Source organism: Schistocerca americana, chromosome 4 (genome assembly GCF_021461395.2).
Source record: "Schistocerca americana isolate TAMUIC-IGC-003095 chromosome 4, iqSchAmer2.1, whole genome shotgun sequence".
NCBI classification, from domain to species: domain Eukaryota; kingdom Metazoa; phylum Arthropoda; class Insecta; order Orthoptera; family Acrididae; genus Schistocerca; species Schistocerca americana.
The window spans coordinates 538827713-538844410 of record NC_060122.1 but is presented as its reverse complement, the minus strand read 5'-3'; the positions used below and the strand labels follow the sequence as shown (position 1 = coordinate 538844410).

The 16698-nt window shown below is 40.0% G+C and overlaps 1 protein-coding gene across 1 annotated transcript in view; it reads left to right on the top strand.

Annotated features, from left to right (window-relative positions):
- Positions 1–16698, top strand: part of LOC124612665 (calcium-binding mitochondrial carrier protein SCaMC-2) — a 243834-nt gene that overhangs the window by 199059 nt on the left and 28077 nt on the right. Inside the window, exon 5 of the mRNA XM_047140989.1 lies at positions 11163–11321. Within this exon, the coding sequence (XP_046996945.1) occupies positions 11163–11321 (159 nt within the window). The remainder of the gene's footprint in view (positions 1–11162; positions 11322–16698) is intronic.

Here is a 16698-nt window from a genome sequence, read left to right as displayed (position 1 = left end):
AGTAGATGACTGTAAAAAAAAAAAAAAAAAAAAAAAAATACACGTTGCGCCTTTCACAAACTTGATTCAATTTTTCCACAAGCTAAGCAGCAGGAAAAGGTATTTTGGTATGAAAACGAAAAAGTAAAAAAAAAATTAATGCTGTAAAGTTGGATTAGTGAATTGGTTGAAAGAGCATGAAAGAGGTTACCTCGGTATCGGGTAATACCAGAAATATTAGTGTTGCTTGCACTAAATACAACCAATCTTAATGTTTTTCCTGTTTTATATAATAAAGGCCATGCACATGATGGAATGAAAGTTAATTTATGGCAACAACTATGTTCGGTTTTGTTTAAGTATAGCATTCGTTTGAAGTAAAATTTCATTAGTAGCTTGTGGTCTCTAATTAAAATCATGAGCTCCAAGAATACGGAGAAAAGATAAGGAGACGATGTCAATCACTGCACATATAAGAAGTTGCTACTGGTCAAGATTTCAAAGATCAGTTTTCAAAAGACGAATGAAACTAATCCGTAACTGATGCCGTAAGCCGCTACATTGTAAATTATGTGTGTTTATCAAAACCGTTGTAATTAGTACCATATAGAAACAGTCTGACATTTCTAGTGTTTACAGGTCAGTTTTTGCAAATTAAATTAGTTCTTGAGCTCTGGTATATTATTTCCGTCGCTTCATGTCAAAAATTGCAGGTGTTTAAAAACAAATTAATGTATCCCAATAAAGTGCGTCACACAGCAGTCTTCAGTTTGGTTTCACGCATTCTAACTCTACTTGGCGTATGATCGTATTTTAAATACCGTTACGTATCAACAATTCGTGAAATGGTTTGCCCAGACGTCTATAGTTCACACTAGCTTAACAAGAACAAACATGCACCATTGCGTTATTCACACACACAAAGCAGTCCCAAAGAAATAATTATGCTGTTGTATATAACTTTTTTGCCGTGATAAAACCAAACTCGTAAACATTTAATGTTAGTGCATCCATTTCTTCTGTTACTCGTTAACTTCAGCACGTAATCCATCTGCCAGATGTGTGCAAATGTAGGTAGGTGGTAGGCCCACAGGGGCTGAAGAGACATTTGACACACTGAAACTTCCAGGCAGATTAAAACTGTGTGCCCGACCGAGACTCCTTTCTTTCAGGAGTACTAGTTCTGCAAGGTCCGCAGGAGAGCTTCTGTAAAGTTTGGAAGGTAGGAGACGAGGTACTGGCAGAAGCAAAGCTGTTAGTACCGGGCGTGAGTCGTGCTTCGTTAGCTCAGTTGGTAGAGCACTTGCCCGCGAAAGGCAAAGGTCCCGAGTTCGAGTCTCGGTCGGGCACACAGTTTTAATCTGCCAGGAAGTTTCATATCAGCGCACACTCCACTGCAGAGTGAAAATCTCATTCTGGATTTGACACACTATCTAAATTTTATTTTAAAGTCACCGTTTAAACTCTGATTTAGATTTTCCTTAATTTTGAAAATCACTGGAACCAAATATCTCTAAGATACCTTCAGTAATGTCATGAGTGAGTATTCCGTAGCGCTTCCTTCTCCAACAGTGTTTCATCTCTTAGTGAGGAAGGGGTTTCACACCACCATATCCCGTCACCACAAATATCACCTCATGTGTTTGTATAGCTATTTGACTCTCCTGAATCAGATTATTAGGGGCTTCGTTGAAATGTTCAAGCCAATGCCGGGAAGTTCTTCCAGCGAGGCCACGGCCGATGTCTCCCATCTTCGAGCAACTACTCCGTCACTTATGATTACAACGTAGACAATGCTTTGAACTATAACCTACCGATCTTATTTTTAGTGTTTTTGTGCCACAGGAAAAGTAGTGTCTGTACTGTATACAAATCCCACTTCTTTTAAAAAAATCCGTTGGAGTTCTATGTTATATCAATGCCAAACAGGTAGTTCAGACAGTGTTACGATTTTTGCACTCGCAATTCCGTTTAAGATTCACGAAATTCCATCAAGAGCTGTCTCAAATTTGTTAATTTGTGTACGTCACAGCAGTTGTAAAATTCTAGCCTAGCGGAATTCATAAATGATTCGCTCATTCAAACGTACGTTCGCATAGTAAGATTTCTTTATAGGTCCAAACATTATTGTTGACTGAATAACCGAACTGGGAATTTCTGATCGTAAATCCTGTGGTCAGTTTTTGTCCAAACACACCTCTAATTCCCTGAGCAGCTTTTCTGTAAATTTTAATAAAATGCCGGTATGAAATTTCAAAAAAGCTTGCTTTGCCCCGGTTGGACATTGATCCACGGTATTTGAGCATCCTTGAAGTTTTGAAAAATATTTCCAGTTACTTATTTTTGACACTAATAAAATCAAGATTGTGAAGATGAATTAACGTATTGCACACTGTGGTGTTGGCCATGACGTTCCTTTTAGAGACCGTCTAATAACATTGTTATGGGAGAGATGAATCCACAGATGCGAAGCTGATTTTATTTTAGACTCGAAACGCCTCGCTGTAGCTGTTGGAAAGCGTGTCTGATTTGTAAAATTTGCGAGCACTGGTTTTTTATTTTATTATTTTATTTTGGGGGAACGCTTCATCAGACAGAATATTGTAGTTCCTCTGGCATTATTTATTACGTTCTGCGACCCCAAAGAATAAATATTAAGGCTAATGGGAGTGTTTGTGGATGTATCTTCCTTATAAGTGCAGAGGCGTTACTTCGGCCCATAATTACCAATTTACGCTTTAATGCATTTAATAAAGATCTCCTGTTGTGATAATAAAATCCCGTACATTATTCAGATCTATCGATAGTTGTGGGACGAAGGCGCAATGTATTTTACATAGGGATAGTAACATGTGAGCAGTTGTTTTGATGCGTTTCAGCAGGATGTTTATTTGAACCTTAAAGTAGGGGTCTTGACGCAGAGTTCCAGAGTCTAGTATAATCCACTTCGTTTCGAGTGCGTGATTTCGTATTCGCGAATAATGACGTCACTTGGACGCTGTAGAATTTTTACGATCACTGTTTTCGTAAGTAAACCGCCACCGATATAGTTTCTCCGGAACTGTATCTGCATTGAAATGCAAAGTTTTTAATTTTTATCTGTAGAAAAATGTATGCCGCTATCATTTGCGACGATGGCCACAACAGACATTTTACGTGCTGCTTGGACACTAGCCTTGCATGGCGTTCCTTTAGTTGGCCAATCCTGCATTATTTTCCCATATGTCATTGTAATTTTGAGTTGCATTTAGTTCTTCAGCATTAGTTGGAGGTTTTGTGTTTGCGAATTGTTTCAAATTAACAGATGCTCAACACTGACTCGATTCTATCACCTGGAACTGTTGCTCGTTTTCCCCCCAATATTTTTCAGAGGGCGCAAATTCTAAACGTGTTACTTAGACTTAAAAATTAAAATATTGGCCTGCAGGGTTTGGAGGAAACACTATGAAAGAAGACTCTGTAACACTTTCAGTTCGTAGTCAAAAGCTAACATCTGCGTTACGGGATAGGTAACATTACATCCATCCCCCAAATTGAACTACTGAGATAAGAGTGAAAGGACATACCAAAAGCAATGCATCACTAAACACACATCAGCTCTATACCACTGGTGTCTCACAATCTGTAAGTAGATATTAGAAATTCCCATTAAAAGTATTGATAAAAATGCTAAAAATAGACACTCTCCCTCGTACTGTCGAAACTATGACTACAACACAAACCTAAATTAGACAGCTACAAGAATTTGACGATTGAACTTTAGCTGTTCTCTCTTTGTGAGACTGGGTAGCGCAGGAATATGACATCTGAGGCGCCGCTATTTACTTAATCAAACAGTAAGAGGAAAGAAACGGGCATTGCACCAGCTAAATACATTTCTGACAACTGATAAGAAATTAGAAGGAAATTTTAATGATGGAGTGTAATCAAATACTGAAGGCGTTGTAAATGAATAGAACTTTACGTTTTCCGTGAACAGAAAGTTACTTCCGAAGAATGTTGGAAAGAGACCGTAATGTCAGAGAAACAAGTAAAAACACGTTTTTCCAAGAAGATTGCCACAAGTGCCGGTGGCGTACCGTGAGAGGAAGAACGTGTATAAGCATAAAAGAAGAAATTTAGGGTACAAAGGGCTTTACTGGCTTTAAAGTTAAGGAATTATTCAAAAAGGACTCGTGGCGCCGTGCTGACCTTTGAAGTGTCGCCAAACAACTCTCGTGCACGCATTGTATCCCCAGTACTATTCTGGAATTTGGTGAGCAGTAAACATGGGCGATTGCGAAGAACTCGTGATAAACTTACGGAAGTGCTTTCATTGGTGGTCCGATGCATACTGACCGTCAGTTGGTGTCACACTCAATTGTGGATCCATGCCAGTGAGCTGCATGGGAGGATCTTTGCCTGATGAAAGCTGGCCTTTGAGTGGGTCGGGATTTGGCTGACGTTCACGTTACCACCTGCGCGCGCTCCAACTTTAGTTGGCATCAGGGAGCTACTGATCCTGCTCGGCAACATGGACATACTCGAACCCCCGTCTTATGGGTTTTATATGCAAGATATTATAGTCGAGGTTAAGTAATGTAGCTGTAGTTCACAAAAAAATAAGTGGAACAGTAAAAGGCGTCCAGTTAGTTTTCTTGTTTGACGGAGACACCATTTCTCTTCGCTTGAGTTTTGTGATGCTTTGTGTTGTGCTCAGAGCGCAATCCCTGTGTGTTGCATGAGCGCATGCGTCTGTAACCGACCCCTCTTTCTCACATACCCCCACTCTGTGCAGTCGATTACTCTTGCAGAGAGTAAATGGTGGTCACGATGAGCACCTACAACCGTTGCATACATCTTTTAGTAGGGGAAAAAAAAACAGTCCAAAGATTCAGGTTATCCCTAATCCCGTATCAATGTCTAAGCAGCTAATTTTTCCGTATTCTAAAACTCCCCATTGTTTCATCTATAGAAATTCTGTTCCTTTCTGCCCTAAAGTGTTTTTTATGAAACTTGGTTAAAGACTGTTTATTCTAATGAAATATCTGCATCCAGTAACCCATATATAATCTGTTTCTTTGGTAGATAAAAAATGGAAATTAAACTTAGTAACTGATAATTCAATTATGCATTCAGACATTGTTGCTATGATTAAAACATATGCTATGGAAATTAAGCTTAATAACTGATAATTCAAGTATGCATTCAGACGTTGTTGCTATAATTAAAACATTGCTGCATGGGAAGAAAAGCCTCTACTGTTAAGATATTTGAAAAGTAAATAATGTACAATATAAATCAGTTTTGTTTCCATATTTACAAATTTTGATTGATGTCACAGAAAACATGTATTGTGTATCAGGAGTCACTCTTTGCTGCTGTTAGCAACTGACACTTCTTCGTAGATTCTTTCATTCTATTTGTTATTGTAAGGTAGTGATGGCACTGTGACATTTTACTTATTCTCTCAAGAAATTGTCAGAGCAAGTTACATCTACTGCCTGCCTGCCTGCCATTATTTAATTGTTCCAGGCCATCAAGGAAATATCATACAAGTGTATGAATTTTTGATTTGTCATCTTAGTTGTATGTTTCATTACTTGTGGATGTCTGGTTAATTAGTTAGTGCAGTTCTGAGATATTCATGTGTTTACAACTGAGGCACTGTTGCATGGTTGGATTAGCAACAGTAACGTCAGTGCAAGTTTTTGACCCCAAGCATCTTTTATTGATTTGTAGTAGCATCCTGGATCTCCATAAATCAGACATATAATATTTAATTTTGTTTCCTTTCCTACCACATTGGTGTAATAGATTAGAAAGGAAGTGTCCTTGGAAACTTCCTCTGCACTAATACTGTTTCCAATCCTTGCATGCATGTTTCTTCGGTTTATTGGTTGTGATAGCTTCTTTTAATTGTACCTCTGTTTGTGCTGTCACATGAAGAAATCATTCAGTTTTTCTGAAAACAATTTATACAACAAATATTCATTATACATGAAGCAAGTAAATTCGTGTGCTGAACATCACATTTATGTGGAATAAAATATACACAAGTCATAAATTCTAGAACTCTGTATAGTCTTGTGGATGACCTTTATATCTATTTGTCATTGAGAAGAACTTGCCGTTTTATCTGTGTTCAGTCATGCACAGCATAAATACTGCCAATAACTGACTCATTAATTCAGTTAAGGTGCGATCACTCTTTTAAACATTTTCCTCTGAATCGTGACCTAGTTTCCCAACTTTCACACACAGTGCTCTACTAGTTGCACTGTCTGAGCATGCCTTTTGTAAGTCAAAACTTTAAATTTAATCAGTTTTCTGCCCCTTTTTTCCCAACTCCTGCAAGGAGTGTTGCCAATTTTTTTCTGCCCGGTAATTTCTCGCAGACCTATTGAAAGCTTATACTTGTGATTGATTTCTCCTCTCTGGGATCTAAACTCAATAGCTTATTATTAATGGTTCCTGTAAGGCAGATAACCTTATCTGAGCTTTACCCAACAGTGATTCAATTAAGCTCAGTGTTGTAAAGTTCTTGAATCTTCACCAACCACCTCATTGTTCAGACATTATGCTCTGAACATGTACGAATGAAAATGGTTCCTGTGTTGTAGCATATTTGAATAATAATTCCTTCTCCTAGTTGTGATAATCACCTGATATAGTGATTCAAAATGACATCCCTATGTTGCTGAGCAATCATAGTACCTCATCAGTGTGTGTTTGACTCTATCCATCCTTCAGGAGAAACGACACTGTAAAGTGGCGTAGCTGCACCTTCATACTGACCTCCAACAGTGGTGTTAGATAGGTGATCAGTTTGTTTCCCACAGGTATAAGAGAATGGCATTCCACAGACCTCTGTGTTGAGTGTCACTCTTTACCTCAGTGGCATTAATGGATTAGTGACCTCTGTTAGACTGTTGGTCACATGTGCATTGTATGTCAACGATTTTTGCATTTGGTACAGCTCCAACTCAGTAGCCACCTCTGAACACCAGCACCAAGGTGTCATCTGGTGGGCCTCTGTGTGGGCTCTTTCCCAGCTTCCATTTCTCTCCTATAAAACACAGGTCATGCATTTCTGCGCACCATAGTCCAACTGTCCTGGAACTCTACTTAGGCATGCAGCACCTGGACATTGTAGGACAATCTCATTCCTTGGGCCTCCTTTTTGGTAAAAAGCTGCCCTGGCAGTCCCGTATCTGTCACCTAAAGACAAGCTGCATATGGAAGCTTAACATCCTCTGCCTCCTTACTCACATCGTGGAGTGTGAATTGTGCTATTCTTATCTGTATTTACAAGGACTCGGTTTTGTGCCAAATGGATTGTGGTAGCCAGGTTTATGACTCAATGGCTGCTTCAACTTTGAAACTGTTAGACCCAGTTCACAACTGTGGCATGTGTCTGGACACCAGTGACATTTGGCCTAGTCTCATAAACAGTCCTCAAACTGAAGTGGGATCTTCCCCCATCAGATTCAACGGCCTTGGCTGTTGTTCTCCTATGCAGTCAACATTCGACAATGCCCATATCATCCCACACATCCCATTGTCTTTATTACGAGTGTTGTCTTCGTCCTGATTCATGCCATCGGATGGGATTACCAGTTTGAATGCGCCTCGCTTCCCTCTGCCAAGATCTCTATCTCACCTCCCTGGAATGTGCTCCCTGTGTTTTCTTGCACACTCCTCCTTAGATACTACTTAGACCACGGATTTGGACCAATCTCTTCCAAGGTCGCCCCCATGAAGTTTCAGCATCTGTTACATCCAGTTCTTCAAGAAATGCAGAGTGCTACCATCTTTTCCACCCACAGCTCTAAGACAGTGGATCAAAGTGAATATGCTTTTCCATCTCCTACCGATATGTGATGCCATTTGCTGATGGGAACATGTAGTGTGTTTACAGCAAAGCTGACCTCATTAGCAGAGCACTCCATTTTATTAAATGGGCATCCCTTGATAGTGCTTTAATATGTACTGTCTCAGTGAGCAATCTCCACACTATTGACTGATGCTATTCTTGTCACCCTTTGGTCTCCAGTGTTCAAGACCTCGCAGATCTTCTTCATATTGCCTGCTCAATTGTCTTCACCAAAACGTGGTTATCCTGGTAAAAGAACTGGCTGACCATTTGGCTAGAGAAACACATACTCACTCCCCATTCGCTTTGCCGAACCCAGGTGCCAATTTGCAGGTGCACATGAGATCTCTCCTGCCCCATCTAATAAACTCCACACAATCTAGGAGACATCTGGGGCCTGGCACTCTTCCTTCTGCCTCTGCCAGAGGGAATCCCCTGTCCTTTGTTGTCTCCACGTTGGTAATACCAGGTTAACTCACAGTTTTATTTTATGTGACGAGCAAACCTCACATTGTGGTTGTGGAACCATACAGACAGAAACTATGTCTTGGTGGAGTCTGCCCTCCTTGTGGCCTCCTTGCTAAGGATGGGTTTCAAACTGTTTGTCTCTTGTATTGATGACTGATTCAGTGACAGTTGAACTGGTTCTCAGTTTTAAACGTGGCAATGCCTCCCCCCCCCTCCCCCCTTCCTTGTCTATGGGGCTTTAACCTACCTCTGGAGCAGGGGCAGTGTGGTTGGGGATCAGGTGTCTCCTGCTGTATGGTAGGCTTGGGGATACCCGACCCTACCTCCTTCACCAGGCTCATTTCATCCTTATCTTATTCTGTTTAATCACTTTTAGATTCGATTTGTCTCTCTTTCTGTTGCACTTAGTTTTCTATTCTAGTCCTTTAACTGCTCTGGACGTGTTAACGCACGCACCTTTGATCCTGTCCCTGTGTACTCCGAACGTGTTTACGTGCACCACCAGTCCTTCTACCTGGTACCCTGAACGTACTTACACGTACACACGTTCAGAGTACCAGGCAGAAGGACTGGTGGTGCGCGTAAACACATTCAGACCACACAGGGACAGGTACAAAGGCGCATGCATTAACACGTCCAGAGCAGTTAAAGGGCTAGGTGTCTCACTCCGTTGGATAGTGGGAGCTCTTGATGGCAATGGATCAGGAATGGGACAGCGGCAGGTTGCTGACTTTACAATCTCCTTCATCTTACTTTTATTATTGATTGTACAAAATATGTCCCTTACATTTTTAGCCTTGTCACTTTAACTGTTATGCTCATCTCCTGAGTAGTCCAGAAAATGTTCTCAATGGATGTGTTTACTTCTGGAGGCACCACTCTTGGATGAAGGAACTGATGACCTCATTGTTTGGGGCCCTTAGTCACCCAAGTTTTTCATGTTGGGTGCACCGTGCTCCCACCTAGTGCCAGGTACTCCATATCAGCGACCTCAGTAGTCATTATACATCGTGAGAGAGCAGAAGGGGGCGCTCCGCAGAACTCGCAGATTTCGAACGTGGTCCTGTGACAGGGTGTCACTTGCGTCATACGTCTGTACACGAGATTTCCACACTCCTAAACATCTCTAGGTCCACTGTTTCCGATGTGATAGTTAAGTGGAAAAATGATGGGACACGTACAGCACAAAAGCGTACAGGCCGACCTCGTTGATTGACTGACTGAGACCGCCGACAGTTGTAGAGGGTCAGAATGTTTAATAGGTTGACATCTATCCAGACTATCACACAGGAGTTCCAAACTGCATCAGGATCCACTGCAAGCACTGTGACATTTAGGTGGCAGGTGAGAGAACTTGGACTTCGTGGTCGAGCGGCTGCTGATAAGCCACCCATCATGCTGGTAAATACCAAACACCACCTCGTTTGGCTTAAGGAGTGTAAACTTTGGATGACTGAACATCAGAAAAATGTCGTGTGGAGTGACGAATCAGTGCACACGATGTGGCATTCCGATGGCAGGGTGTGGGTATGGCGAACGCCCGGTGAATGCCATCTGCAAGCGTGTATAGTGCCAACAGTAAAATTTGGAGGCAGTGGTGTTATGGTGTAGTCGTGTTTCTCATGGAGGGGGCTTGCACCCCTTGTTGTTTTGCGTGGCACTATCACATCACAGACCTACATTGATGTTTTACGCACCTTCTTGCTTCCCACTGTTGAAGAGCAATTTGGGGATGGTGATTGCATTTGTCAACATGATTGAGCACCTGTTCATAATGCACGGACTGTGGTGGAGTTGTTACACGACAATAACACACCTGTAATCGACTGTCCTGCATAGAGTTCTGATCTGAATCCTATAGAACGCCTTTGGGATGTTTTGGAACACTGACTTTTGCCAGGCTTCACCAACTGACATAGATACTTCTCCTCAGTGTAGCACTCCACGAATAATGGGCTGCCATTCCCCAAGAAGCCTTCTAATACCTGATTGAACGTATGCTTGTGAGAGTGGAAGCTGTCATCAAGGCTAAGGGTGGGCCAACACCGTATTGAATTCCAGCATTACCGATTGAGGACGCCCCGAACTTGTACGTCATTTTCAATGAGGTGTCCGGATACTTTTGATCACATAGTGTATGTTTGTGGATCTTTTTTTAATATTTTGGTTGAACTCTAACCTTTCGTAAACACTGTCTTCCCTGATGCTGGATAAGACTTCTTGATTTCTCATATGCAGTCTTCTCATGAAGCTGAATTCATAGCAATAGAGCCAAAATGTTTTCACATATGTAGAACTAAGTGATGTTCCATGTGCCTTGGAACTCTTAGGTGAATGTGTCCGTCCCCACTGTCAGATGTAAAGTTCATTAACTGAAAGAAGCATTTTTTGTGGAAAACCTTATTCTACAAATTTCAAATGACCAGGAGAACCAATACTGAGCCAGCTTTTAATGTTCACCTTCCTTTGTACTGCTTCCAGTTCCATACTATTGCAGCTTTTTAATTTCTCTAACATAACAGAAGCACTCTAACCCCATTGTTCAGAAAATCAAACCAGGGAGCAATATTTTAAGTACTACACAGAATACATTCATAAATTACGGTTTCGTGTTAAGATTCACATTTTTTTTTAAGGTTTTGGTTTGTTGCAACTATTTCTTCCACATGTCTAATTTTATGGGGTATTTAATATAAGGCCATGAAAGACAGTGTGCACTGCAAAGATAAAATATGCTGTAATTTGTCTGAAACGTGTGGATTTTAGACTACTTTCGGAGAATTAAGACTTGCCGACAGAGTGTAGTCCTATTACTAAAAGTAGCTTAGATGTACACTAATGCCAAATTTAATTTCTTCAGTATCTCGATATTGGAGAGGATATGAGCGTACCAGATGACTTCTCGCAGAAGGAGATGAACACAGGGATGTGGTGGCGCCATCTTGTAGCTGGAGGAATGGCAGGAGCAGTTTCACGGACATGTACTGCTCCTCTTGATAGACTGAAAGTTTACCTCCAGGTGAGTTACATTGTTTCCACTTTTTGTATTGTCTGCACTTTTCTTGTTATTTAAGACTTCAGTCTTCATGCCGTGACTCAACCCATTTCATGGTATACAGTTATCCTCTGCAATATGTGTCATAAATTTCATTCTAACTTTGTTTACACCAGGCTTATAACTGAGAAGACCTACTGCCCTTAATCAAAAAGGCAGACATGTAAAGATCTCATTTTATATAAGAGTTGACATGCAACCAACATTCATTGTCTCTGTTAGCAAGATGGTGACGAAGTGATTAGTTAAAAGGGATGGACTCAGTAAAGTGTTTGTTTTCATAGCTTACAATACTCCAGTCAGAGGAACATAATTATAGTGTGTTCAGCACCTGCCTAACAATGTGGGCATGACAAGAATTATTCCTCCCTGTATTGTTGCATAAAAGGTTTCAGGCAAATGTTTGCTCTAGAACTAGAGCATTTTCTTCTGTCCTGATAACCATTCTTCTTGATAAATAGACCAAGGAAGGGGAGGAGGGACAGCAAATGAAAAGAATTAATAATCATCCACCTAGTGTGTAAATTGCTCACCTTCATACTTTAGCATAATTACAAGAAGTAAATTAGCCACATGCTCCATACAGGAGCTTGGTGTTCCTAAAGATGATGCTCAGTGAAATATTCTGTTTTATTGAAAGTTACAGGATTCAGTTTCCTATGCATCCTCTTGGTACATGTCTGAAAATAAATAACATAATAATAATAATATTTCAATCATGTGTTACAGATCAATCATGTGTTTGCAGGCCTGCAAACATAGCACTTGAAAAATGCTTCTGTATGGGCATTTTATAGTACCATGATCACCATCAAACTTCATAGGGCTTAATGTGCTCAGACTAACAACATACCTCCTTCTCATCTGTTTCCTACCTCTCTTGTAGAGTATCATTAGTAATAATACTAATAGTTATTATTATTATAATTCCCCTATTTGAGGCAGCTGCACTAATACCTTTTTGAACTCAAAAATTGCGTCGTATACCTGTGGTCTCCTACGGTCGCAGGTTCGAATCCTGCCTCGGGCATGGATGTGTGTGATGTCCTTAGGTTAGTTAGGTTTAAGTAGTTCTAAGTTCTAGGGGACTTATGACCACAGCAGTTGAGTCCCATAGTGCTCAGAGCCAACCTGTGGTCTCAACAGAGATCACCCCAAAAACCAAAATTCAATTTGAGTGCATGATGGAAAAGAGGACCACAGAATCACTATCCCTGACACCAGTCAATAGACTGGATTCACCTGATCATTGGATTCGGGGGGATCAGGGACACCATGTGGAGAAGAATCGGAGCTTCTCAAAAGACTTCTCACACACTCAAAACGAAGTGTAAAAACTTTATTGGCACAATTAATGTGAGCACCCTCACTATAACAGGCAAATTAAAGCAACTCACCAACACAATGGGAAAATTTGACCTGAAAATCACTGCACTGCAAGAGACAAGATTCATGGATGAAGGACACTTCAACACAGATAATTACAGGAGCTACAAGGGCAAACCTGACCTAAAAGTAAGAGACAAACTACCACTTTTCTGAACTGGAATCGCTGTACACACTTCCATACTCAACTCAGTTAATGAATTCATGTCTCCCAATGAAAGTCTCTCCCTACTTTCAGTAAAATAAGCTAATAAAATCTACATTTTTATCAATGTGCATGCCCCACAAATCACCACAATAAAATGGACCCTGAAAGAGTGGACAATTTCTAGGAAACACTAGAAGAAAGAACAAATAAAATACCAAGACACCATGTGAAAATCTTATTAGGCAATTTTAACGCACAGTTAGGCAAGGGTAAAAAATCAGTGATGCCGCTGGCCCCCATACCAAACACAAATGTACCAACAAGTATGGTAAAAAACTAATTGACTTCTGCAGAAACTTCGAACTTAAAATCATGAGTACCCAATTTCCAAAACCTGCACATAAATTAACCACGTGGGGATCACCCAGTCTTAGACAGGGTGAATACCAATTGACCATGTTGCAATTTCCAAAGAAAATATAAAAGAAATTCTAAATGTCAGACCCCAAAAGGTGTCTTTGAATCAGATCATCATCATCTTCAAATAAAAACAAAATTCCAACCCAACAGAATGCTAAAAAGGCCACCCAAAAGAACCAAACCAGATCCAGAATAGCTGAACCTCAACAAAGAAACAATCATCGTGCAAATCAATCAGGAAAAATCAATGGACTGGAAGAAACTAACAGAGAAAATTCAGGAAGCCATCAAGATGATGAAGAAATTGATGAGATAAAAGAAATTACCTCAGATAGTGAAGGGAGATGAAAATTTAATAGTCATGGGTGACTGGAATTTGATAGTAGGGAAAGGAAGAGAAGGAAACGTAGTAGGTGAATATGGAATGGGGGTAGGGAATGAAAGAGGAAGCCGCCTGGTAGAATTTTGCTCAGAGCATAACTTAATCATAGCTAACACTTGGTTCAAGAATTATCAGAAGGATATAGGTTGCAGGAGGTACTGGGAGATGAAGAGGCTTGCACAGGATAGAGTTGCATGAAGAGACGCATCAAACCAGTCTCTAGACTGAAGACCACAACAACAACAATCAAATTAGCACAACCCCTCGCACCAGGAAACATCGCAACCTGCGATCAAGCAGTCGACAACCGAATAACTGCGTGGAAAAAATTTAACAGTCACAAAACTGAAGAAAGCTGAGAGAACGTTCTTAAAACCCAAAAACAAACATCAAAAATAATTAGAAAAGAAAAATGGGAATATGACAACGACAGACTCTGCAAAATCCAGCAAGATTTCATCAAAAATAATACAATAAATTTCTGTAAGACTTTCAGAGAAAACTTACAGGGATACCAAGTGCCTAGCTTGTGCTTCAAAAATACTGATGGCTCTTTGGAGACTAACGCGAAAGGTAACTGCAAAATCTTAGCCCACTATTTCAGCTCCCTCATCGACTGCATATCACCCAAAGAAAAACTTGTCTTCTCTTCTCCAATATTCACACACCCAGACTCCCATGCCCCTGATCTCGAAGAAATTATGGAGATAGTCAAACAGTTGAAAAATAACAAAGTACGAGGAAAAGAAGGGATCATTGCTGTATTCTGGAAACTAAACGATTCTGTACTTATACAGAAACTACATCATATAATATCAGACACATGGATGATGGAGCAAATACCAGAGGACTGGAAATGTGCTCTCATTCACCCTGTACACAAAAAGGGTGACAAGACAGACATCAACAATTACAAAGGAACTTCCTTGCTCCCAGTCAGTTACAAAATCCTTTAAAAAAAAACTTTTAAACAAGATAGAATCCTAAGCAGATCCAGTAATTGGTGAATACCATGCTGGATTCAGAAAAGGACGATCATGTGCAGAGCAGATCTGGTGCTTGAAAGATGATTTTCCAAATGAGGAAATGCAGAAATACAGTAGTTATATAAGCTTTAGTGGACCATGAAACCCTGTTTAAAATCGTGGAAGAATTTGGGATCGACTGAAAGACCCGAAAAATCGCAGAACAGACACTTACAGGAAGAACATCCAAAGTGAAATTCCTGGGAAAAATATCAGAACCGTTCAAAATCAAACCTATAGTCCGACAGGGAGACAGACTATCCTCAATGCTTTTCAATATTATTCTAGAAGAGATCATCATGGAATAGGAATCTCATGTAAAGGGCATCCAAATTGATATCAGAAAAGAGAACTGAATTGAAGTCAAGTGCCTTGCTTTCGCTGACGATATTGCGTTTATCACCAGTAACAGAACAGAAGTGATTCACGCAGTGGAAAAGCTACATGAAATTTCACAAAAAAAACCAGACTACAGATATCTTATGAAACAACCAAGTATATGGGAAGACAGCTAGAAAATAAATTCCCTTCAATCACAAAACATCGTAAAATTGCACAACTCTGCCATTTGAAATAGCTCAGAGAAACATACAGTCTTAAGGATTAAACCAAATCGCCAATGAACAAAGAATCACCAAGCTCTAGAAGGCCCCAAGCCAACATGGACACATTATAACAAGAAGTGAATTTCTACAAAATCAATATTAAGGCAATATAGAACAGTGATTCTTCCAGAAGCAATCTACGCAGCTGAAATAATGGTTATTGATGGTCATTCAAAAATTAGGGAAATAGTAAAGCAGGAAAGAAAAATTATTGGGAAGATTTACGGGGTAATTAACAAAAACGGCATTTGGATGAAGAGACCACAAAATGAGCTCTCTAAAGACCAACACAGTAACAGATGAAATCTGAAAACGCCAAGCCAAATTTTATACACATATCTACAGGATGGAAGACTCCAGTATTATAAAAAAGTGTAAATGCAGTACAGAATGGCTGAAAGAAGTCCAGAGGGATCTGCAGCAGATCAACATAAAAATCTCTTAGACTACACTTGGTGCTGGAATAGAATCACAAGTGTGAAGTTAGAGGAAAGAACATCGCACCAGCCTGGTAAAAAATGGACAGAAGAACGGAAGGAGGAGCATTCTGAGAGGATGAAGTGTGTTTGAGACGCAAAGAAGAAAAATGTGCAGAGATGAAATTATGAATTAAAGTTCAATAGCTCTCCTAAAGGGGAACAATCGCGACGACGATGATGATGATGATAATGACGATGATGACGATGATCACTGTGAAAATCAGAATCTTGAAAGCACTTCAAAATAAGCTATCTTGAATCTTTTGTGTTTTACTTGCAATTCAGATATGCTTGACAAACTTCATTCACAATGTTATTTGTGTCACTTTGTACACTGTCAGGTATTAGAGTGGTATAATACCTCAACACAAAATATACACAACTGTTGGAATTACATTTTTGTTTAAGATCGTTTTTCGACCGTGAGCAGCATCCTTATATTCTGACATGTTCCTTCAGAATTTTTACAAAAAATAAATAAATGCAGAAATCTTTTTAGCAAATGAGGGAACAAATTTAGATACTTGTGGAATCAAATTGATCCTGTGATATGCATCTATGTATTTGGTAGGTACACAAATATACAGTATCTCCAATTTCTTTTGTGTCTTTTCTTAGAGCATAAGAATACATTTGTAGTTAACTGTTGTTCCACTGTTGCTGAATTTTCAGTTTTGACAATTGTTAGATTGTAAGGATGCACACCATGGCTGAAAAAGAGTCAGCATTCACTCTTATACCACGACAAATAGTTTAGGTTGGTGTTTTGATTCTTGGTTGTTTGCAAAATTAGAAAGAACCATATTTGTCTCTGCCATCATCTCCCCCCCCCCCCCCCCTCCCCCCAATCCACTTTCCCCCTCTTTTCTTCACAACTCGTGATTTTCAAAAGTGGG